The 26,086-nt window shown below is 41.0% G+C and overlaps 1 protein-coding gene across 9 annotated transcripts in view; it reads right to left on the reverse strand.

Annotated features, from left to right (window-relative positions):
• The window catches only part of trim3b (tripartite motif containing 3b), a 42,425-nt gene that overhangs the window by 9,526 nt on the left and 6,813 nt on the right, over positions 1–26,086 (reverse strand). For 4 of the 9 annotated variants that reach the window (XM_037747977.1, XM_037747979.1, XM_037747980.1 and 1 more), the window contains 7 exons: positions 7,127–7,302; positions 4,301–4,430; positions 2,719–2,829; positions 2,384–2,535; positions 1,717–1,897; positions 1,366–1,467; positions 586–684 (listed from right to left, as the gene is read on the reverse strand). In XM_037747977.1, the coding sequence (XP_037603905.1) occupies positions 586–684; positions 1,366–1,467; positions 1,717–1,897; positions 2,384–2,535; positions 2,719–2,829; positions 4,301–4,430; positions 7,127–7,272 (921 nt within the window). In that variant the 5' untranslated portion in view covers positions 7,273–7,302. Of the gene's footprint in view, positions 1–585; positions 685–1,365; positions 1,468–1,716; positions 1,898–2,383; positions 2,536–2,718; positions 2,830–4,300; positions 4,431–7,126; positions 7,303–12,566; positions 12,766–24,639; positions 24,871–26,086 lie in introns of those variants that run through there. The other 5 variants (XM_037747982.1, XM_037747973.1, XM_037747983.1 and 2 more) reach the window with 3 other exon arrangements.

Consider the following 26,086-nt stretch of genomic DNA (forward strand, 5'->3'; position numbering starts at 1 on the left):
CACTTGACTTGTATATAGATATTTTATTTTATTCTTTTTTTAATTATCATTGGTGCTTTCATATATATTTATATATACACCTATTTTTTCACTACTTGTGTACATAACTGTCCTGCCTATTCCTCACCTTTATCTGTCCAACTTTGTTGTCCTAGTTCCTAGCTGTTATTTGCATTCTGTGTAAGTACATTGAGATATGCATAAAAACGGAGTCAAATTCCTTGTATGTATGTACCTGGCAAATAAAACTGATTCTGAAATAAAAAACATGGACCATTAAGGCTGTGCTTGTGATTTTCTTTTGGAACAGACGCCGTCAAAAGACCCAACTAACCCAACTTTTGTGTCTATGTTCTACAAAATCAGTTTTTCTCTACAGCAATCAACCCAAGCTGAAGTTAGAAAAGGTTTAAAACACCCACATTTTTAAGAAAACATGAAAAACAAACCTCATATTTCATATTTATAACAAGTGAAAATTCACAACTAAAAAACTAAGCCTCATTTTTAGACCATGTGGGAATATCAGTCAGAAAGCAAGAGCAAAGGAATAGTTTGAATAAAAAAAACAAAAACAGGTGATACCTGACAGTCCAGGTGTGCATTCTGATGTGGTCTCTCTGGGAAGTCATGTTTGGCCAGCGCTGTTACCCGCTCACTCATCTGCTTCTGAACTAGCAGCACCTACATTTCCAAAAGACACATATTACATTGTAAGTTGTTTTTTTAATGCAAAAGTCAAGCTCACATCCTGCTACACACTACAAAACATTTGATTGGCTGATTCTCACAATGTGCTGCAACCATATACTATATATAAAGATGGACGACATGACCGCCCTCCAAAAGTGAAGCCAAAACATCTAGATTGCCTCCTGGTGGCTGGCTGCAGTTGAGGTCATAAATTCCACCCCCCTCTATGTTAGCTGATGGGACATGGGCCAAACTAAAAAATGAAAGTACACGTCAAATACATTTTTCCCAAAGATGTTTTCCGTCATTTTAGGTAGTTCTTATCACGCTAATCTATGTCCAAGTGTTAATTTTTCGAATAAGTTTGGTTTTAATTAGTTATTTGATGCTATAAAAAGGAGGTGGGACGTCATGATTGACAGCTGTGATTCTCTCTTGCTAGCAAGCTGCGGCCGTGCTCGGCTCGCGATTTGTTCGGTTGGTGTGTGGGAGGGACCTTGATGCAGCGGCACCACCACCCGATCACTCCTGCGCAGACTCTGGCTCCATATTACGTCAATATCTCAAGACGGCAGCTCCCGTATCTGGGATATTTTGGCTTTACTTTTGTACAGTCTATGGTTGTAACCTGTTTGTTAGCCTGTTTGTACAAATCAAAATCTGCCAGCCCACCTCAGTAGCACTCCCATGGCTGAGAGCCTGCTCAGTAAAGCTGCAGCTACTCTGGATGTGTTCCTTCCCCTGGAGGAGAGATGAAAGCTGGGCCTGCAGGACCTGCACTCAGGTAAGTGGAAGATAAGAGACACAAAAGAGCAAGAAGAGGAGGAGAGAGGAGTGGAAAAGATAGCAGTCAGAAGTATGTTTATGGGAATGGGAGACATGTGGCAGGTTATGCTCGACTACTTGTTTGGAAAGTGACTGAGTGTGTCTCTGCATCTGCCAATGAGTGCACAAAAAGATGCAAGTACACCTGCATGACTGCATGCACCCTATATGTGAATGAATGTGTGCAACATAACTAACCTTCTGCTTAGTGCTGCAGATGTTCTCCAGGTCTGTGATAAGGGCCGTCTTGCGCTGATGCAGCGCCCGCTCCAGCTCTTCAAACGTACTGGTAATCTCCGCTACCGCCTCATTCTTCCTTTCATTCAGCTGCCGGGAGATTTCACTCACCAGCTCGATGGACGCTGTTAGCTGAGGGAGCCTGCGAGATGACACAGAAAAAAATATCTGATGAAGAACTAGCTATAAAGCTACAAAAACTACAATTAATCTTTAATGAAAATGGGCTTTTGCCACTCTACCCAGTACCATATTGACATGACAGACACAGCATAGCATAGCTTAGTTCAGTGGTTCCCAACCTTTTTCCTTCATTGTATTATGTATTTATTTTTAACAATCATACATATTTAATAGGCTTCTTTTTTGACAAATTCAATGTTTACGTTTTAACTGCGTACTTCTCTAATTCTTTACTTACAAAGAAAAGTTGTCTTACACCCCTTAAAATCAAGAAGGCCTCGCAAAGCCCCCCACGGAACTTAGGAGTCAGGACCCCCAGATTGGGATCGAGTGGCATAGGTGATCTTTGATGGCAGATGCCACATCTGGGCCAAAAGCTTAAGCTTCCAAACACCTGATGCGAAGGAAATATTCTGAAAGCTTTATCAAGGTATCAAGTCCCCACCTGCTAAGTATGGCATCCAGCTGTGTCTTCAGCGCAGCTTTGTGCTGTTCCACGACGTCCCGCAGAGGAACAGTCACATGCTCCCGGTGCTCGCCCTCTGTACAGTCCAAACACATGGCAGTCTCACACGACTCGCAGTAGAACTCCATCACCTGCAGAGGGAGACAAACTGAGTAAAAAAAAGCTCATTCACTCTTGCCGGGCATAGCAGGTAAGTAAGGCATTTGAATATTCAGTTTCTACTACATGAATTGTTGCTAAAAAAATAAAAGCGGTAAGGCAATTTTGTGAGTGAGGTGATGACTGGAATGAGGCGTCACAAAAGGGCTTCCCACCTTTCCCTCGTGGTTTGGGCAGCACAGGGGCTTCCCCGCAGCTGCAGCGCCGATTGACTCCAGGACACTGCAGGCCTCCGGCCGCGAGCACTCCGGGTCTCGTTGAAGGACCTGGTTGAAAACATTTAAAATTTCAGCATACTGCTTTTCAATACTTTTAATAGACTTGTAAGATGATGATTTCTTTTCTTATTTACTGTAAAGGGTTTGTTTCTTTTCCATTTTAATATTTTTTGGGGCATTTTTCCCCTTATTTGGCAGTGGACAATTGAGAGGCGACAGGAATCATAGGGAGAGAGAGGAGGCGAATGACATGGAAAAAAGTTCCCTGGCCAGAATAAAATCAAACCGGGGAGGTAACAATATATGGTATGGTATGGTATAGGGCTGCACAATTAAACAAATATTAATCCGATCATGATTTTGACTTCCCACAATTAAATGAACATGATCGACTGCAATATTGACGTTTAAAATGGGTGCTCCGCTCATAGAAAACTATCAAATCAAGTGCTTCCTAATTAACAGCCAGCCACCAGGGGATGATCGAGGCGTCACTTTTGGGGAGCTGTCTTGCCATCGCGCGCGCCTATAGCGGCAGCATGTGATAAACAGCATGTAATATATTATATATTTCTTGTTTTGCCGACGAGCGAAACGAAAAATGCACTGAATTCAGGTGAAGATGAACCTTATTTTAAGTCTTATTTTGATGGAAAGAGTTGTTAATTAGCAGGAATGCAGCACAACATGGAAGTGAAAGCAGTGCTCGGTTAATTTAAATGCGAAAGTGCAATACAAATATTTTGTCCCTAAAATCAATAAATAATCCTGATCTCAATATTTCTCAAAGTAATCGTGATTATCATTTTGGCCATAATCGTGCAGCCCTAGTATGGTAGGCCCTCCAAATGCTTTTCTCTTTGTCTGAATTCCTTTTAGTCTGTAGCTGACTTCATTCTGTTTAGGACACAAGCACACATTCTTGTACCTCTATCCATTTGAGCACCCTCCATTCAATACATTTATTCCCTATACCCAAATGGTAACCTTAATCATCACAGAAGAAATAAATCACTGGCCCTCACAGATAAAGAATCCTTCTTAGTTTATTAAGAGCCTTTATCTTTGAGTGCTGGTGATTTATTTCTTCTGTCCTTACCATAGGTAGTTTAGGAGCCATGCTCACGGCTACTTTTTCCTTTAACCTTAATCATCACCCCTACATGTCAAATGGTAACCTTACAACAAAACCTAGGGTTTAAAGGGTTTAAAACAAACTCTTAAAAAGCACCATGAAAAAGAAACGACCGTTCACAATGACCTCAGTCTGCAAAAATGTCTTCCCTCCGTTTAACACAAAGAGTGGTTCTCAGAAAAACAGCAGTACAGGAACATACTGTACAAAGACCCACCGACCTATTTCTTTGAGACATGCCTGTAATTATTTTAAATCATCTTTGCTTTGTTGTTAAGCTCATAATCAATTTAATGTTTATCTTTTGTTCCATGTTAACACACTTGAAAATCCTGTTTGGCTAACACATATGTGTCTGATTTGAATTAAAAAAAGGGGATTAACCTCCATGAGATTAGTGATGAAGAAGTTGTTCTGTAGAGCACAAACTCCTTTCTCTGGCAGGATGGACGTCTGCCGACACACTGGACACGAGAGCGTCAGAGACTCTGGGGGGATGTAGTTCTGCAGACAACTGGAGGGAGGGAGTCAATAAACAAAGAAAAAGCAAAGATTAGGATATAAAATCTACTTGATTCTTTTGCATCATTCTGTGTATAAATTAAAAGTCATATTTGATTTACCAACAGAGCAGAGAGAGAAGGAGAGGAAGACACTAGAGCGACAGAGCTGTCACCTTATCACAAGAATTGAAAGACAGTGCCTAAATAGTGCTGCTGTCACAACAAATAGGGGAAAAGTGTGAATCCAAGTCAATCCACAGAACCCACAGCCTCAGGAGAAGAATCGCACACTTCCTCATTGAGTAAGTGAATCTCTGGCAAATCAATCTGCCTGACAGAAACGCAAAGAGACAAAGGACTTTAGGGAGAAGAGAGACGTTTGTGTATTTGTTTACGCTCCTGAATGTTTGTGTGCATGTGTTTTGGATTCTGGCGGCAGTCACACATCAATCCCACCGGCCCCTAAAGGCTGAGGACGGTTTGCAGGTTCAATTGCCCTTAGGCGGCAATCTATTTAACATTAGACAACCTTTAAAGCCAAAAGCAAACCCACAGTCAGCAAAGTTCAGCTGCAATATGCAGATTACCCGACCGCACTCCTGGCCTACAGCCCGGCTGCCATCCAGCATGTGATCTACGGTTGTTGTTCTTTAGCTTCTGTAATCACTAAATTGGCGGTTGACGCCGCAAGAAGCCTGAGGTCAGTGTCGAGGATGAGTCTCTGTTGTTGTACACAAGGATGTCTGGCTGAACACCAAAACAGACTGGCTCATATTAACCAAGCCTTGGTAAACTGCAGTCGTTAGCTTTTGAGAACAACAGAGAGCTTTAACAAGTCTATCTACCACTTTGTCAACACTGCTGTGATGCTCTGAAGCCTGGATAAATTACTATTAGGCTTGCCGCGGTAGTCTGTGTTTCTGGTGTTACTGTACACGGTGTTACACGGTGATCGGGCACATACCGATTACATTACTTGCCCACAGCTTGTTCTGCTTTGTTCATATAAATAAAACCCATTTAGTTAATTTTCGTATATCACCGCCGTGTTATCAATACATAGTCGGACGACGGACGCTACAAACTGAAGGTATCTGCTCCGTACGGAGTCTCAGCTGAGAGTAGCAGGAGTCAGATTTCACACGCGGAACGAGAGAGAGATGACAGACCAGACAGTGGCGGAAGATTTGGTGTCAAAGCTAAAAGAAAATTGGCAATATTTCAGATTTAAACCCAATGCTATAAGGGAACCATAGCGTTAATGAGGGAATCGCCATGAGGAGGACGGAGTGGTCACAGCCGGTGTGCGCGGCGGAGCAGCGCCGGGTGGAAACCTGCGGCCCCGCAGCGAAAGCTGGACCGGAGAGGCCAGACACAAAGCTACCATTACTTTTGCTTTGTCAGACACACGACCAGCTTGGGACCACAGCAGTGATGTGGTGAAAAGGTCTGGGACGGGGCAACAACTAATGATAACTTTCATTGTGGATTAATCCGTCAATTTGTGATTACTTGAATACTTGTTGGTTCATAAAATGTCAGAAAATACAAACTTGTTTTGTCCAATAAAAACAAAAACCCGACATATTTTATTTACAACCATGTGAAACAGGAAAGCAGCAAATCTAGCTGAATAAACAATTAATTGCAAACCAAAACTGTTGATTAATTGTCAATTGCCTCAGTGATTACTTGACTAACAGCACTAGCGCCACACTCCTCCTTGTTAAACAAAATCCTGCACTCACGAGTACAAGTAGCCACATGCCCCCGTTGTAGGAAGACGTCATTTATTCTGGCATCATTTGCAGCAGTTGCACAACCCAATATGGCAAACTCATGATCCTGATCTCTAAATAATGAGCACACAGCCAGGATAATCACAGCAAGAGTAAAAGGGGAGCAGAATTAAAAGAGATGTGATACCACACCAGCTCAGCCCTAAAACCCCCTAAAACTACATCAACCCATCCAGTATTAAAAAACATCTGTCTGGCAACATCACGTATAGCTCCAGACAAAAATCTGTTCACCTCAGCAGGGCTCCAGATCACATGCCATCCAGTTAAACCGGGGATTAAACTTGCCCTCGGGTGGGCAAATGCCCCTCACACTGCCTGGAAAAAGGATTTATCCCGTACTCTGTGTGGCTATGCAGAACTATTCCATAAATATTTGTTTGGTCGTAGGTTTAGAAGTAAACCAGTTTGAAACATAATCCCAGTTATCCAACATACCCCCCTCTTCATTCTCCCACCGTGACCCACAACAAGCTTTCCAAAAGCCTCCTCTGCTTGGCTCGGCACGAAAAGGGCCCCAGTAAGTATTGCCTGAGGGGGTGTCATCTTTCTGAGGAACTGTAGATTGAGGAATTGTAATTGTGTCTCCCAACAATGAGCCTTTTCTCAGACGTTGACGGTCCCTGATGCTGAGGAATGTACTTATCCCGGTGGAGTCGGTGAGGAGAAGTGCTCTGAGCTGTTTAATTGTGGCCAGGGATTTGCAATAGATGAGGTTCCTCTATTAGGAGACATGTAAATATGACAAGGATTCTTCAGTAATAGAAAGGGAGGATAAGTACTGGCAGGGAAAAGGCTACAGTGTTGTACCACCTTCACGGTGTGAGCAGAGACTTTGGTTTAGTTTGAGGGAAGCATAGGTCATTAGGACTTTTGCCAGTTGTCATTGAAACACAAATGTTAGTTACCTTTCACAGAAGGTGTGCAGACAGGGCAGGACCTTGGGGTTGCGGTAGTGATCCAGACAGATGCTGCAGACCAGAAACTGCTTGTCTATCTGGCGCACCACAGGGCTGGTGCTCCCAGCCTCACGCTTCGCCATGGCAGAGGACATTTACAGCCACGAACGATGACAGCAGTTAACCTGCAGAGAGACAAAGATACATGCGTGAATATTTGCCCATGTTTGGCTATAAAAGCTTTTTAAAGAGAGTGTCACTTTCAGGGCCGCTAATGTTCAGCTAACTTACCACAGGCGGTACCAGGAACCAAATTTAACAAAGCTGCTTAATTCCTTGATTAGTACAAAAAAAGGTGTCCATTGTTATGGTGTTATTTCTAGGTTTATACCACACAAAGGCCAACTGAAAGAGAACTGTGTGAAATAGGAGCATGCACCAGTCCTGAGTGTGCAGAGTCAGACAGCAACAGATGTAGACAAACCAGTATGGTCATGTGCCTGGCTTTTGATTAACATCTCAGATAACACCAAAGCAGGAAAATAAAAGAAACTAGGGATTTTGTAACTAAACAATAAGTGCAGGTTGTAGTTAAAGATGAGCCTTTTACTACAAATAAACAATAATGCATTAAAACAAGCTTACTTGGCTACACATGTACACACTAAACTAAAACATACACACGCATGCACATGTGACTGAAAGCAGAATGTGTTGAGTAGTGTCTTTGTTTCCTTCTATTTGTGTTTGTCAGTCTGTCTATATTTACAAGTCACAAGTGAGGTCTCACTACTGCTAAACTTTGTTTGGGTTCATATACTGTAACAACCATATTGGCTCTGGATTAGACCATATGCTTTTGCATAAACACGCAAACATATGAATAAAACAACAATGTACATACACATAGATTTACAGTACATATATAATTAAAGAGTTGGTTGACGTATTGGTGAAAAACAAACTTGAATGTGTTTGCACATATTGGCCTGTTTACAAATGTCTGATTTAGCACTTCTATTTAGTTGCTGTGTATTAAAAAGATCCATCTATCAATTTGTGAGTGATAGCAGGTTATAATCCTACATTTACATTTTTGAATTTCAGCATATGATTAACGTAACGTTACTTGAGCCGCAATATAATAGTCCCTCTCACCGACACTTAAGCAACATGTTAATTCCAGCAGCACAATCCCTGTAATGTGTTATATATTTATTAATTATTTTTAAATAACACAGTGGTACAGAAATCCAACCATATCCAACCAATTGTTTTGTATGATATTAAACATTACAAAAGATGCCATGCCGGCACTGATTTGAACTACATCTAGAAAACATGCATACATTTTAAAGAACACACTGAACAAAAGGCTATGCATACCAGTAGTAAAACTCTGAGGTGACCAGAACAGAGGAGCCCCGTGCCTTGCTTACATAATCTCATCCATTATAAAAAAATACAGCTGCAAATTTTGAATATTCTGCCTAGCAACACAAACCAGCGCTCCAACTTGGCCCACTTTCACATTCATCAGTGCAAGCCCAAACATTATAAGGCATAATAATTACAGTGGTACGTTAAAGATGCTACTGCTGCATGTTCTCATTGCTATGCACCACTAGTGTGTAAATGAAGTGAGAAGATCGGGTGTTAACTATGGAAAAAAAAAAAACATGCAGTCTGAAATACAAAAAGTACATACACCCTTTGCAACAAAGACAAGAGGCCACGACAACATACATTTGCTAGAAAACAGCATCACCTGAATTGACCTTTGGCTTCAAATTGCCACCTGTGATAAATACTGTGCATGCCATATTTACCTCAGTGTTGCTAACTAACACCAGCAATAATGTTCAGCCACATTCTCTCAGTGGGTCAACACGTTATTATTCATGTATCTGACACAGTGTCTCCGCATGTGTCCCGCACAAACATCCCTGACATCCTTTAAGATATATAGTAGTTATGAACAAACAATGACAAGGACACACACACACACACAAACACAGATAATCATCATCCCCCACCAGACTCTCCCCCTGTCTGCACATCTGTCACTGCTGGATCTAATATAGCACTCAATCCCCCTATGTATCATCTAGCGCATGTCCTATTGTCAGTTGTTACCCACTGCGCGCACACACACAACACACACACACGCTGGGAGGGTATAGGTCACCTCTTAAGCTGTCAACCATGGGAACGACATGTCATATTCACACTCCAGTTAGGAACATGCAGGGTGTGTGTGACGGAAATGATTATCAGTAAGTAGCTTATGTTTTGTCTAAATCTAAATATGCATTGTTCTCTATAAACCTTGAGCTTTAAACTGGCACTTCAAGAGTATCCAGTTGTCTCTGTTGGGTCCTGATGAAAAGAAGCTCGAATGTCTCTCTATAGAACGTATCACTAAAGAGGGATCAACCACAGGATGTATTATACCGTATAGTTCTTCTCACACTTCTCTGTCACTCTCTTTTTGTACTAGAACACACTGATACTAACATCATCTGTAATGACGTCTGTCTATATTTAGACACATGTATTAGTGGGTAGGCGAGGAAAGCAATGACGGTGAAACTAAAATAAGACCAGGGGGTCTTAGGACTGCTGCAGAGTGAAGTGGCTGCTGTCTGTTTGTTTACAGTTGTTTATATCTTAAAAGACAGTTTTATTGGGTGGACCAAAGCAAAAGAAGAATCCGGAGTCCAATAAATCCCAAATAAGAATTCTGGCTCAAAATATTCGGCTGAAAAAAAAGTAGCACAAATGTTAAAACCATCTGTTCGGAGTTAGTTACAGAGACTGTTAGTTTCCCTTGAATTTACAGCTCAGCTGATGCATGAAAGGCATGGGCCTTTTAAAAAGCTCTTATATGTTCACCTATGTATCGCAATGTTTTTTTTTTTTACAATTTTGAAATTGTTTTTTTAATGCCAAAATCGATATATTTGATTCATTTGTGTCTATGCAGAGGTAGAAGGAAGTCACCGCTTTTATTCTTGCAGTCTGAGTTATGTGACGCTATATCCGTTCCGTATCCATCAACCAAAACAAACCGCAGAAAGCAGAAGACGGCGGAGGGTCCACGTGGATACCACCTGCACCCTAACATGTTAAATCCAAAGTGGTAACACTACACATACAGTAAAGTATGGAAACACTTTGGGTTTCACACATTCCCAGGAAAAGCAGAGTTAGACATCACGGCTAAAGCTGCATGCTAACTCTGTCATGGACAGGAAACGTTATTGTATTGTGGTAACGTGCGGTCAAGCCAGCCGTCACTCTCATCTCCGTGGTCAAATCGGCCGACGCTACAACTGTAGAACACCCATATACTGACATTTATGTTTAATGCATTCAAACAGCCCCGATGGAGCTGACCATGGATGTATAAAGAACGGCGCAGACGAACTAACAACGCCCTTGGCGAAGTTAGCGGAAGTATACACAAGTGACTATGTGCGGTTTTCAAAATATGGTGTTAACAAAGGGAACTGTATATACAAAATACATATATGGAAATAAGATTGGTTGGATTGTATTCACCAGAAGTATAAAACATTACAGGTCCCTTATAAATTAAAAAGGAAATACCACTAATCTGTGAAAGAGATATCTTTATTCTTTGATTTTTGGGTTGCTGGAAAAAATTTAATAATAAATAATGCCTGACAATGACTGATATATTTGACTTCAGGACATCTCTGACTACATAACTGCTGAAAATCAAACATTTTTACTGTATCAATTTCGATATTTTCCAAAGTAAAAGTTCCTAGAAGTGTATGATTCAACTTTTACTCATGGTCTAGTGTTAAATATTTAAATAATCATAATCATTTGAATTTTTTTTTTTTTATGCAAATAACCACTATAGATGACAATAACAAAGTACAGTACAGTACTGTGTACAGTACCCTCCCATGCTTAAAAATAGGATTTCCCCAGAAGCTACAGTGTAATTCCAACACTGTAATATACCATGGATATTAGGGATGCTCATTTTGAAAAAATGTCTTAACCAATAACCGACCCTCGTTAACCGCTTATTAACCCTTAACCGACAAGTTTTGTGCCTCGCGCCAGCTGCAGTGTATGAGCACAACAGACAACTGAGAACCCAGTTCACCCATCCGGGAGCGTTAACTTAGCAGCCACGCTGCTGCGTGTAGTGTCGCGGACATGAAGCCACTTTCCCAGTAAAAGTCTCCACCGCACATTTAGTTTAGTTTAGCAGGTTGTCAGCTGTGTGTCCGCCCGGTGTAACGACACTCTGTCTGCCCGGATTAACGATAGCCTGATAAACAGTGTGTGTATTTGTGCTACGTTAGCAGCTCTAGCATTGCCGGAGGCTTAATGCCAGTTAACGGTTAAACAGTTAATTATGAACATCCCTAATTCATATAATGTTTATTAAGTAAAATATATAGAACATTGAATGACATCACATCTAGAATGTTATTCCTTCACTTAGCGCAGAGATTTCAGACCCTGTTTATATGCATTCAATCGCCTGTGTTTTTTTGACATGGTCCCAACTTCATGCATGCCCACTTAAACTCCTAAGTAGGCCACGATGCTTAGATGTGATGCTTTAAAGTAACCATGACCAGTTAGCTGACTGACAGGCTTAGGAAGTTAAAAAACTGAGTGAGGATGTGCAGATTCAAGGCTCTGCAGTTACAGGCAGCACAGTGAGATAACGCCAAGCCCAGACAGGACTGCAGGAAGCTTAAAAAAAAAAAAAATGATGGATGAGAGGACACATCCTGCAAAAGAGCTGTCAACTAATACCATCAAAATGAAATGTGTTATAATTCTGCTGCCATTATAAGCGCAGTAATAACAGCAGTAACGTTGTCGGTGACCTTAGCCCAACTAATTCCCCAAACTCTCAGGATTACAGCTTTTGCATGTGTAACTAATTGTTTGTGTGTGTGTGTGCACATTATGTTTGTGTGGGACAACAAGCTAACACCCGCAGAGTTAACACACAATGAGTCTATTCACTGCTGGCTTTACCGAATACAAAAAGTAACCGTTTTCTTTCAGCGCTGAAAACCCCTGCTGTTGCTTCACTGTACAATAGGATCCTCACAGCTCATGTGTATCTCTTATAACACACACGTGTAAAATGAAGTAGGGGGGAAAAGAGCAAGACAGGAAATTAAATGTCTGCTTCCCAGTTCATCAAGAGTAACAGGAAAAGGGACAGAAAGACAGTTTATAAGGAAAGTAGTGAATACAGCCCTTCTGCTCACTGTCAGGGCACCTGTGCAGCACCAATGAGTATGTGCAGACAGCTTGGACAAACACACAAACTCACACACTCCTCTCTGGTAACAGCTGAGCTCATAATGTTAAGTTATATATGCACACATGCATGTAGATGAGGACAAACACACACAGATTTGACAAAAGGACTACCTACTGTCAGTAGTGTGTGGAGTAGATCAGTCTAGAAGGCTCCATGGCAGCTCTGTGTTAACATTAAAGAATAAGCTCACGCCCTGACTCACGCTCCCGCACGCCCACTTCCTCCCTCGTCTCTCCCCTCGACCCTGCTGACCACTCTTCCTTTTCCCTTTTCCTTCTGTGGCTTTTCTCCTTTTTCCACCACAACACACGCACTGAAAAAGGCTGAACAGGGATGACAACAGAGAGGGCGGGACTGTAAAATTAAAAGTCCCTCCTACTGTCAGTGCTGTTTACAAGCATGAGCTGACTGGATGCCCTCCTACTGCCGCACTCTGATAGGCTGGGAAAGTTAAACTAGCGGGGACGAGGGATTGCATCATAGGCCAACAATTCGTGCTGGCCAGAGGGAGTTAGAGGCAAAGATTGAAACAGACAAGAAGAAGAAAAGCCCAGCTGTCAAAGCTTGAAAGATCATCTTTAAACAAGGAACATATGACATATAAAGTAGGGCTGTCAATCAATTTAAATATTTAATCACAATCAATTGCATGACTGTCCATAGTTAATCGTGTTGAATCGCAAATTAATAACACATTTTTTATCTGTCGAAAATGTACCTGAAAGGGAGATTTGTCAAGTATTTAATACTCTTATCAACATGGGAGTGGGCAAATATGCTTGCTTTATGCAAATGTATGTAAATATTTATTATTGGAAATCAATTAACAAATCAAAACAATGACAAATATTGTTCAGAAACCCTCACAGGTTCTGCATTTAGCATAAAAAATATACTCAAATCATAACATGGCAAACTCGAGTCAAACAAGCAACAACAGCTGTCAGTGTGTTGACTTGACTATGACTTGCCCCAAACTGCATGCGATTATCATAAAGTGGGCATGTCTGTAACGGGGAGACTCGTGGGTACCCATAGAACCCATTTACATTCACATATCTTGAGGTCAGAGGTCAAGGGACCACTTTGAAAATGGCCATGGCAGTTTTTCCTCGCCAAAATTTTGCGTAAGTTTGGAGTGTTATTTAGCCTCCTTTGCGACAAACTAGTATGACATGGATTTCTTAGGTTTTCTAGTTTCAGGTGATGCCAGTTTCTTCACTCTAGCTTTAAAATTGAGCCCGCTACAACCTAAAAATCTCAATTTAGCGATTTATTATCACGTTAACTTTGACAGCCCTAATATAAAGTCTTAATCTGCTTCGTTATTATTATTTAATTTGTGAAATGTACACACTCAAAACTATGATGATCAGGCACAGAAGCAGGGTTGGTTCTTGTGCACCATGCTCCTAACAACAAACAGGAACAGCTGCTGACAGGTGACGATCATCTAAACACTAGGATCATCTGGCCTCCAGTTACAGTTACAGAAATACGTCATTACTAAGCCAGCCAAGCACACATACACGCAGGGAAGCCAAACAAAACAGAGTTACATAATTCATGATGTCACCTTTAAAAAAAAACACACTTAAAATGTTGGAACGTATGCCTCTCCGCCTAACGTTATAGTATCAAATTACACATATGCAGGGATTAAGAAAAGACCCTTAATACCAAAAAGGGGATTATCACTTTGAATTTCAAGTAAAATATCTTGTCACAGGATAATTTTGCACCCAATCCCTTAAATGCCCCGTCCTTTGCGAAGTGGTCAGAGATTAAACTGGTGCAAGAGGTGACGATTCTCTGACAAAAAACATCAATCTACAGTTAATCTGTGCGGATTGAGTCCAGTCGTGACTCCTCCCTTCGCTTCCGGCTCTGCTTCCTCCACGCCCACGCATACCTTTCCAAAATCCCATCATCCTAAACTCACAGGCCAGACTGTGGTGGTGGGTGTAACAGGAAGTAGAGAATAAGAGGATGAAAATCAGAGAATGACATACATACAGTACTATTGTGGCACTGTCTCACATGTTTTTTAAATTGCTTGCTCAACTTGATACAAGATCTGATGCTTCTTTCCAAACCAAAACAACTCCCACAATCACATTGCCACTGGACAATCTAATAGGATGTCTTGTTTTCACGCTCCACAGTAAGAATTAAAGAGAGGGTATCTGACACGACCGATACACCAAATGCAGCACTCCAGCGTGGGCAGCCTTTTGAAAAAGACCGTTGTCATCCCTGCACTGAGCACTCCACAGCATTATTGGTTTACCGCTGCGCTTTTCTGCTGAAACGACAGTTTTATCAGAATATACGACACCTGCGGTTATTAAATAAGAGGAAGATGAACCACCAGTGGCACCCACAATGATTCTCCCGAAGCTAGTGGTAGACATAATATAATGAGAGTACTGTATGTATGAAAAGTATAGATAATCAGAAAATAAATTCAGAATTTGGCTCCAAGGCTCCGACTAAATATGGTTATTTAAGCAGAAAGTCTTGAGAGGAAGTTTAGCGTGAGCTAAAAGGTAGAAACAAACCCACCGAAGCAGTTAACTCTGTGCCTTGTGCAATATCAACAACCAAAAGAAACCGTTCTGCCTCAGGGCCAGCAAGAGGCGGAACAATAACAGCAATGATAGTGATGTTTTCCAACAAGAAAATCCACATCCACTTCAGGCAGTGAGCAAAGAATTGAGGGAGTGTAGTGTTATATTTTGTATTCTGTGTCTTGTGGAAAATCACACGACAAATAATGTGACAAGAAAGATTCAGTAAGAGCGAGAGTGAGCAATGAGGGTTAAGGGGGCTGCTGTGTTTGCTTGCAGCCAATGCCATGTATACTACGTCAGTGCTGCACACCTGATGCCTTGTTATTTTTTGCTTGATGTTGGGTTTTTACGTGCTGCAGCATCCTCCTGGGGAAAGGACTCAAGGAACAAGATGAGAGGGAAAAGTGATGACGAAGAGGAGGAAGAAGGGATACACAGTTACTGTATATACAGTAAATTCTAGGGCTGGGACGATACACCTATCTCCCGATACGATACTTGGGGTGCTGATTTGATATGTATTGCTATTTTTAAGTATTGCGATTCGATATTACAATTTATTGCGATTTTTGTTAACTTTTTTAACACTAGAACATGGATAAAAAAAGTTGAATCATACACTTCTAGGGACTTTTACTTTGGAAAATATCTAAATTGATACGGTAAAAATGTTTGATATTCAGAATGTATGTAGTCAGAGATGTTCTGAAGTCAAAGAAATCAGTCATTGTCAGGCATTATTCATTTTTTTCCCAGGAACCCAAAAATCTAAGAATAAAGAAGTTGCTCTCACAAATTAGTGGTATTTTATTTTTAATTTATAAGGGACATGTAATGTTTTATACTTCTGGTGAATATAATCCAATCAATCTTATTTCTATGTATGTATTTTGTATATACAGTCCCCTTTGTTAACACCTTATTTTGAAAACCAGATGTAGTCACACGTGTATACTTCCGCTAATTTCACCAAGTCCGTCGCTAGCTCTCCCGTCAGCTCCGTTCTCTTTATAGATCCATGGTCAGCTCCATCGGGGCCGTTTGAATGCATTTGACATAACTGTCAGTATGTGGGTGCTCTACAGTTGTAGCGTCGGACGATTTGACCACAGAGATGAGTTACCGCATGCTTGACCGCACGTTACCGCAATACAATAACAGAGTTAGTATGCAGCTTTAACACGCACGCACGCACGCACGCACGCACGCACGCACGCACGCACACACACACACACACACACACACACACACACACACACACACAGTCAGCTGTTTCAATCTTAGTAATACTGTAGCCCACCTCCCCCCCTTTCCGTCTTAGCTTCTCAAGTTACACCAATCACTTACAAAAGCACACACACCTCACTCACCCCAGGGTTTAAACCTTCATTTGGTCCTCACAAGGATAGAAGCACAAGAATACACACCCAGAGATAATAGATGGCGTGCATGGACCGGCCTGCGTAACCCTCGCTAGTATGCTCGGCAAGCCTCCGTTCTCCCGCACAGTTCAGTCTTAAGCCTCCACATACATATACTTCTATATATAGAGCTATCAGTTCTTATCCCCTTCACACCACTGGCAGGCACGTGCTCAGCGCTGCACACACACTGCAAAAAAGCGCAGGGAACCTCACATGACCAGCATAATAATGACTCAAAAACTCTCAGGGAGGATCCACGAGCTAAACATTTGGATGAGCCTTGTTTCATAACTGTCCGATATATGCAATGCACATATATATCTGAGATTTATTTGTGCATGATGTCACTCGTTCATGTATTCTTCCTATAGCATTAACATCTCAAAGCATCGCCATCATATCCTTAAAGGGTACTGTGTTTTTTTAATGGCTGCTAGCATAGGTGATTAAATGCAAAGTTAGGAATGAAAAAACAATATAATTAAATATGCAAATACAGTATATCATAAATGCATCATACATACACAGTATAGGGCTATGCAGAGATTTGAGACTATATGCACACACCGTTGTAAGAAAGGGGCCTGTTACTGACAGCTCATAGTAAACACACAGGTCTACCTTGCATGCAAATCGCTGATTGATTGATGGGCTGGGAAGAAAATACTGACGCTTCCTTTCAAAAGCTGTGGCAGCCACCCAGCTGTCTTTACACCACAGCTGGCCTCAGGGAAAGCAGGTGTGTGAGCGTAAATTGTGTTCTGAGAGCTCAACTTCACACAAATATGCTTTAATTTACATCCACAAACAGAGCAGTGGAGGAAAAAACAACTCAACTCAAGATCACAACAAATAATTCCCTAGAATGTAAAATTATTTTTATCGTCAGACACCGACTACAGTTACATGCACATTAATATTCCACTACTATTCTGAATATGACAATATTCAGAATTTAATATGGGTCATGTAAACAGCATATTCCGTTGGGATATTCTGAATTAGGCCTTATTCCGAATGGAGCATTTTCCAATTAAAACATGTGGAATGTTAGTCCCCATAGTAGCCATTTCACATACTGACTTTTTTTTAAAATCAGATTGTATGCATATGGTGGTGTGTATTTATACTATGACAGTTTTCCTAAAATTAGATTTGAAAAAAATTGCAATATATCCCCTGCTTACAGTATTGCAATATATTGACTCGTAAGCCCTGTATCATGATACGTATCTTATTGCCAGATTCTTGCCAATACACAGCCCTAGTATGCACGGCTGCCATGTAAAAGGGAATATTAATTTCCATTAGCCATGTAAACAGCTTAGTAGGATTACTGTCTTTTTCAGAATAAGTGCAAAAAACTGAATATTTTGTGCATGTAAATGTAGTCACTTACACCTGCGTTTAAACTTGAACACACCATACTCGTCATGTCATCATGTTGCATGTAAAACCTGCAAAATAATTAGTAGCTACAGCCTTCCTGTAAATGTAGCAGCGTAAAGAAGTTCAAAGCTAGAAGTAAAAGTGTCAAACAAAACAGAAATAATTGAGTCAAGTACTTGTACTTCAATTCCTGACACCTCTGAAATAAACCGCAATCTGTGACCACTGCAATCATGAAACCATTTTATCTTCCCTCATATTCACTCTCTTCACACAAACACAACTTCATCAAGAGATTCTTGACACGAATAACATCAAGGCCGACATCAGAGCAGCAGCTCAACTCCGCTGAGCCTTGAGAAGCTGATACATGAGCAGCTCAGATAGGAAAATACAGGTTCCTTCACATCTCTTAAGAGAACGCGATGCAGAGCCAGCACACTCTCATACTGTCACAACCTCTTGATATCGCACCAAATTTGGCGGAAAAGGGCAATATATTTTCCTTCTGCTCTAATTTGTACTGAATTATGATCAAACAAACGCGCTTGGCATTGACATTCATTGTTCTTGAATTTAATTTACACTGAGCATCAACAGAATTTCCATGGGCAGTTATAAGCCTGTAAAACAGCAGTATAAGCACAAGAAATAAACAGCTTATAATCCACATTTCAACATGTATATTCAAATGTTTTGAAGTTAAATACATTCAAAGGGAATGATGCACAAATTCTTCACCCTCTTTCTTATCTTAGCCAAACCTCTCCCTCTCTGAGCAGAGAGAATTATTTCAGTGAAATAGGAGCATGTGCCACGGGGTAGAGGAGCTGATCCTGAAATAATTTGTTTCTTTAAATAACTGAGGGAATAGACGCCCTGAGCTAAACATATATTAACATAAACAGTTAGTTCCATGTCACGTGGCGAAATAGAAGCCGGACCACGATGATATTTAGTTTATTAGACCTTCCATGTCTTTGTGTGAGTGTTTATCTGTCCAGGTCTGTGGGAAGTTTAGATGTTTGTCATCATCTGGGTGCTTTTAGGGGGAAAAAAATGTCAAAAATATAGTTTATGTAAGAGCCAAATATCCAGAACACTGATCACAACAGAGGAATAAAAGCACTTAGACATTCTGCTCACATGTCCTTCACATCACAGAGACGCAGAGATGCACCAAAATCAAGATAAACAAAATGTATGTAACATAACGTGGAGTTTTGCTTTTTCTTTTTTCATGCTGCTCATTATTAACAGTCATTGAATCATAAATGTGCATTACAGCTTTGATTCCTAACAGGGTGGAAATTCATTTACTTAAGGGGATTAGAAATTCCATCATTTGTTTGTTCCGCTGACAGGTCAGCGGATTTATGATTTGCACGTCTGTCAACCTCTGCACATGAACCAGGAGAACTAGGAGTGTGTGGCCTAAACCACACTCCTACAGTGGTGGACAGAATAACAGAAACTCCTTCCGATATAATGCAATCCAGTCGGACAAGGCCTCAAAATGACCATAGAGTTGAATCAACACCTCTCTGATGCCATCTGGACACAAACTGAACACTAACAGCTTCACAAAGCTTCGTGTTTTTGCAGGATTGCATTGGATTGTACAAGAAAAAAAAATCACAAACTGACCACACATCTGTGATGCCAAATTCAACACACAACGCTTGTCATCAGTCTGTTTGAAACACCAGATCGCTGCTATGATGGCAGAGCAGAACACGTCACAATGCACACATTCATCACATATAGCCCTCTGGCAAGGATGATGTAGCGGATGACAAATGTCGAGGAGGGGTTACCTACTCTTTGCTGTCCTACTCTTTGCTGTGTATCCACACACACATAGCGGGACTGACTGCTAAAATTATCAGCTTGCCTGATCTGAGCCAAGCTGGACAGGAATGTGTCACAGGAACCGCCTGTATCAGCATATTAACACACGGCTCACACTCCGACCCGCCAGCACACGTGAACACACACACAGACACACACAGGTGTACGCAACTCTAGCTGCACATCATTACTACAGAAGCATGTCAATGGAAAAAAAATAATGAACACAGACAACAAATCAGGATTTCCTCACACACAGATACTGACAGAATTCAGGTAGAGGGCTTTTGCCTAACTGCACGTACAGCACAGTGACAGGATTTATTTTCATTTAGAGGTTTGACTGCCAACACCAAGCTATTTGTTTTACTACCACAGACCCATCACAGCCTTGATTCTCTCATTTCTATTCTTAGGAAAGAGTGGTGTATAGTAACTACAACTCAGTTTTATGGTTATCATTTGTTTTTCATACAAACAAACATTCAGTGCAAATGCTGACATCTTAACAGGCCTGCTTGACATGAGTACAGTGCATATGAGGTAGAGTGTGTGTCCTTTGAAAAGTAATGAATCAACACATGACTGCTTCAAGGATTACTATCAAGACAGTGAACACAGGATCATCAGTAGTGCATTGTTTCAACAGATCAGCGAGTTTAACTAATATATACTTAAGTATGTAGAACAATAGCCTCACCTCCCCACTGTCACAGACAGGGAAATGTTAGTGCTATGTAATACCAATCAGTATGCTGAATATCTTCTTCTTTGGACCTTTAGATCATAGCTTATAATGAATGAAGAATCAATACACACATCTCTGTATTACTATAAAGGTCAGAAGTGCAAACTTCGATGGAGAACATGCACCTGTCTCTCCGATCAACAAATACGCAGTTCCCAAATGATCAAAAATGCTTTCTGTTTCTTGCAAATTAGAATTTATCTGAAACAGAAAATCTGAAAGAGAATGACATAAGAAAGAAAAACATGCCATATACCTGTAACCTTTTTAGTGTATTGCGATTGCGTAATATCAGTCTCCAAAGCTACTGAATTTAGAAACTGGGTAAAACAAGAGTGTTTTATTTCTGCTGTTATACAGTATGAAATCTCAAGAAATGGCACAATATGGCCAGTGCTATTACTGAGCCTCCCTTAGGGATCTATCTAAATATATCCAACATGACATGACTGCATCTCTCAGCTCAGTCACTAAGCTTTCACCACATGCCTCTCCCCCCACAATACAAAGTAAAAATATGGTTGATTACGCACAGCCCACAGCCAAAGCACAAACATGCGCTCACATTCCACACATAAACACCACACATGTGCGCACGTCTAAGCATATTCAGACACATTTATTTCATAACCAAACAAGAGACTCCATGAGTGATGTTGCTGTCAGACAACAACTGTGCCTGCAGAATCTGTTATGAACAGCCAAGCCAATGAAGTTTGAATCTTCAACTTAAAGCTAAGAATGGTAGTGTTGTTCAAATACATTTGTTGAAACTCTCATTGTATCCCAACAGCAATCAGTAATCAAATTGCGTCACCTGAGTCTTCCACCAGCTGCTAGCTTGACAGCTGTGAGTACTAACAATAGCCATATTGTTTACGTTCATTATGATAATTTTGGGGGGAGTGGCTTTGGAGGGAGGCCTGAACGGATGGACTGTCAGTGTGGCCGACTTTGAAACTTTCTCTCTAGATTTAGGGCCTTTTGGAGCTCTTGCTGCTAGCTACTTTCATTGGAAAAGAGTCAGATCATTTTAAAAATCTAGTGTACTCTAGCTAGTTTCTCAAGATTACCGACCCTACCTTTAAACATCATGTTGTTTTTTTGTCCCAGAGGAGAGACAAATGTTTGTTCTTCCAAGTGAAGCATAAAATGCACATAAAGTTTCACATGAACTTCATAAAATATAAACTGTGTATATACTAAAACCTATGACATTAAATACATTGCACAAACAAATTGACAAACAAATTTGATACCATAACAAAGAACAAATAAGCTGTTCACCCAAACACAATGACCTTACTGGCAACTTTAACTATCCAGTCTGTGTTTGGCGTCTGTATATAAACTAACAAACTGAGTAATATGAGTCGTGGTGTTGTAAAAATTTGAGTTGGAAGTTTGGAAAAATCTATAAAAACTGAAATGAAATAAAATGTAATTAAAGTCATATTAGCCATCACAGCTTTTACAGCACAGAGTAATAATTAACCTGACCAGACTCCCAGCTGAGGCTGTTACATCTCTCAGAGGAACTCCTATAGCTTTACTCATACTTCACAACTTAGAATTAAAGAGTCTGAGCTGGACTTGTCTGATACTAGGGGTGTCACGATTCGATTTGACTTTCGATTTTAAGGTCACGATTCAATTTTCCATTTAAACATGCCATTGTTTGACTATGTCTGAGTCTTGATTTGTAAAGATCAACAGATCATTGGTCATTTACACTCTCAAATTCTTCTTTAAAAAAAAGAGGCTATCCAGTGTGATATTTTTTTTGGAATGTACCACACTAAGGCCATATTGTCAAATTTAAATAATTTATTTAACATGTAATAATAATAGCTTATTTCACCAGATACTATCATTCAATTGGAGAACAAGCTGTCAAACAACAAAAAGAAGATCCACTAGATGGCTACTTTACAACAACAGCTAGAGTTTCTCAGAGTTTACGAGGCACACCTGAATGCACCAGGAAGTCCCTGTACGCGCCTACACGCCTACATGCTTTACACTATGGCGAGCATAAACCCTGCTTTACCGTACAAAGCGAGACACACAACCGATTTAAGTGGAGATAACGCAACCGTGGCTGAAATCGCGGTTCGATGAGCGCTGTTTTCTTTGTTTGCTGCAGTCTCTAAATCTTCTGCAGCTTACAAACTGTAGTTTTCCTGTCACAGATACAGTACGTTCGTTGTTGGCTGTCATCTATGAAGTGTTGTTTCTATCTAATTTCTATCTAATTTCTATTGATTTCCGATTTAGAATCGAAATCCTGTCACCCCTGTTTGATACTGTTCGTCATGAAGACCTTTCACCCTCTCCGATGAGCTCATATCAAAGCAGCATAAAAAAAGATTTATATAAACGTAGACTTGCACAAACATTGGCTTGACCATGCAGAGTGGAGGAGGAATTCTGTTGCTGTTACCCATGGCAACACAATCACCTTAGAGATGATCAGGTCTGCAAGGAAGACGAAGAGAGTAGCACACCTTCTCACACACACACACACAAACACACACACAATGTATGTATGTATCAAGTGACATAACAAGAAAAGCCATTTGGATGCAGGAGTAAACATAATTGCACAAAGACTCCACATCTCTCCTTTTATCGATTGCTGCACTGGTTGTTGGTGGATACCAAATTCAGCAAGTGCATCAAGACACCTGGTAATCCAAGCATAGCGACAGCTCTCTACATCAACACATATGGCAGTTATGACTCAATGTATGGGGCAGAAAATCCAGTAGTTTCAGTATTGGCGACAATTCCGTTAATCATTCAGCGTGTGGTTAAGTTTACATCTCTCTTCGCCTGTGACTCTCAGCCCTCCCATTCAGCTCCGGTGACATTCCTCCCATACCAGCTGGACATTCCAGTCTCCACTTCCTCTCACACAGCGACCAGAGGTGCCCCTGGATCACTATTTCAACTATTTAAAAATGTTCAATATTCCAGTCTTTCAACACATAGGTCTACATGTACAAGAGTGCATACTTCTGTTGTAGTCATCTACTGAGTGTCTTGTTGGAGTGTCTCTTGTAGCCTATTCAAATCATATGCTTGAGGACAAAGTAAGGTTCTGCTCACAACATCATCAACTAGATTACACCAAAGTGTGGAGCTGGTGAATGATGAGGTTAAAAACCTCCTGAAACTACCTCCTGAAACTAATTTTACTGACTGAGTAAAGGCAAACTTTACCAAGTAAAAACTGTATTGCTTTAAGCTCAATGTCATGCATTATTGAAACTATCCAGGGAGTTCGGAAAGGTTTTTCTATGGTTATAGGTATGGTATTGGTGTTTTTATTATATTGTTTATGTGTCATTACTTACCTAATCAATTGTTTATGTTTCATTATTTATCTTTTCTGTTGTTTATGTTTCATTAGTTACCTATTGTATTGTTTATGTTGTGAATTTCCTTGGAAAGCACTTTGTGCTTATGGCTTGAAAAGTGCTCTATAAATACAATTATTTATTTATTATTATTATTATTATTTCCGGGACTGACAGGTTGTAGATATTGAATTGTGTGGAATAGCATTGTTTATAATATAAAATGTATTATATCAAATTGCACAAAAAAATGTGCTCTCTGAAAGAAACACTGATTTTTGTTGTTGAGCTTGTTTAAATTTCTTTAATTAAACAAGCTCTCATCCCAGTTATACTGCAAACTGTAAAATCGTTTTAAAAAAAACATGCATCAAGCCCCAAATCATTACTTTGAGTGTCCCCCAGTCTGCAATCACATCAGAACAATCACCAAACCACATATCCAGCACAGATAACTGCAGCCTACCTCCCCACTCATCTATAATCACAGTCAGGTCAGCCTCACAGAGGCTGTCTCACATACACAAACAGGATATATTTGCAGGTTATGCAGCACAGTGCAAACCCACCATAGGCCAGCAAATGGCCTGCGGCATTAGTTTGCATATAGACAACATTGGGTGTATGCGTCCACCAGTGGGTGGGGAGGGGGGAACAGGAGAGAGGGATGGAGTGGAGAAGAGAGGGAGATGTGAGAGGAGGAAAGGCTTTTGCACCCTCTGCCAAGGGGAGAAGGGTGTGAGATGGAAATAGTGGAGGACGAAGGAATGAGCGCTGGCACACACAAACACAGTGGGGACGGCGTGAAAGAGCGAGTGTCGGAGAGGAAGGTTTACTTACAGCAGGGTCCTGACAGATGAAGGAGAGGTACAAGGAAGTTTCAGCGCGCTCTCCTCCACAGGGAGAGATATCCGTCTACAAAACCTGACATTGCCAAAGCAAAAAGCACCGCACACACAGAGAGAGACTAGGGAGGGAGGCTTGTGTGTGTGTGTGTGTGTGTGTATGAGTGTGATCAGGATCTGGCTTTAACGCATGTATGTGTGTGCTAGCGGGAGGGAAGGCGACTGAGGGTAACAGAGAGAGAGAGAGGCTCTTAGGAGGCAAGAGATACAGAGAGATTGTATGAGCTCACTGGCTGGTGTGAAAATGGGAGGGGGCTGAATTGACCAATAGTGTAAGAGATGAGCAGAGTGAAGGAGAGATGGCAACAAAGAGACAGAGATTTTTTTTTCAATCCTGTCCTCACTCTCCTTTACCTCTCCTGACTCTCTGTTTTTTGATTACATGAGTAAGGAGAACGAGAAAAGCCCAAACTATCAAACAGAAAATTGGTGACGCTTCATATGAGAGAATGGGAGTCAGTCAGGGTGAGAAAGGGCAACTAAGTCTATCACACACAGAGTGTAGGTGCAGGATAGCTGATGGGAGGAACAAGAAAGATAAATTACCGAATCCTGCTGGGAACTCTAATAACTGACAGCTGTGATGGTGGAGATAAATGTGGAGCTTAAAAAGGAGATGCAATGACTGAGTTGTGTAAAAAAAAAGAGAGTAAGTGAGTGAATTCATTAAGAAAGTAAATGGGTGTTTATGGACACAGGGTTCAAGTTCTTCTCAAGGATAACCAACAATGTTGTTAAGTTTGTGTCTGTCATTTAGAGCTGCAGTGGAGAAAACACAGCGGTAAAGAGGGGATGTAAAAGTCAAGTGTATGGACAGGAAATATCTGTGTGTGTGTAGGGACAGCGGAGGCATGAGCACCGTCCTCCTTGCTAAGTGTGCCTATGTGCATGCGCAAGGGGGTGGGGACCAAACCATCTTCCCAGGATTTTACTGCGGGAGCACCATGTTGCCATGGAGACTGCATCCAGTGCAGCAGAACACGCAGATGGCTGCTCGCTCTCTCTCTCTCACTCTCTCTCTCTGAAACAGTCCAGTTAGCTTCTCATCCCTGACCAGCAAATCCTAGAAGCTGGTCCCTGTGAAGGTTTAGAAAACCCTCCAGGTGTAGACAAGCTATTGACACAGCATGCAGACAACTATGAAGAAAATAGGCCAAATACTGCAAGAGGATTATTCACCCAAAATCTATGATCAAATATATTTAAACGTGTATTCGTACATCACACCAATTGTGTCGTTACATATCCATGAGATGAAAAACCTCTACTTTGTTGAAGACACATTCACATTCATTCCATGCACATCACATGCTTCTTCATTGCGATTACAGCCCATGTAAAGTGTGCATGGTCTGCATTTGAATGCGGACTGTGTGGACAAT

The sequence above is a fragment of the Sebastes umbrosus genome, chromosome 17, assembly GCF_015220745.1.
Source record: "Sebastes umbrosus isolate fSebUmb1 chromosome 17, fSebUmb1.pri, whole genome shotgun sequence".
NCBI lineage: Eukaryota > Metazoa > Chordata > Actinopteri > Perciformes > Sebastidae > Sebastes > Sebastes umbrosus.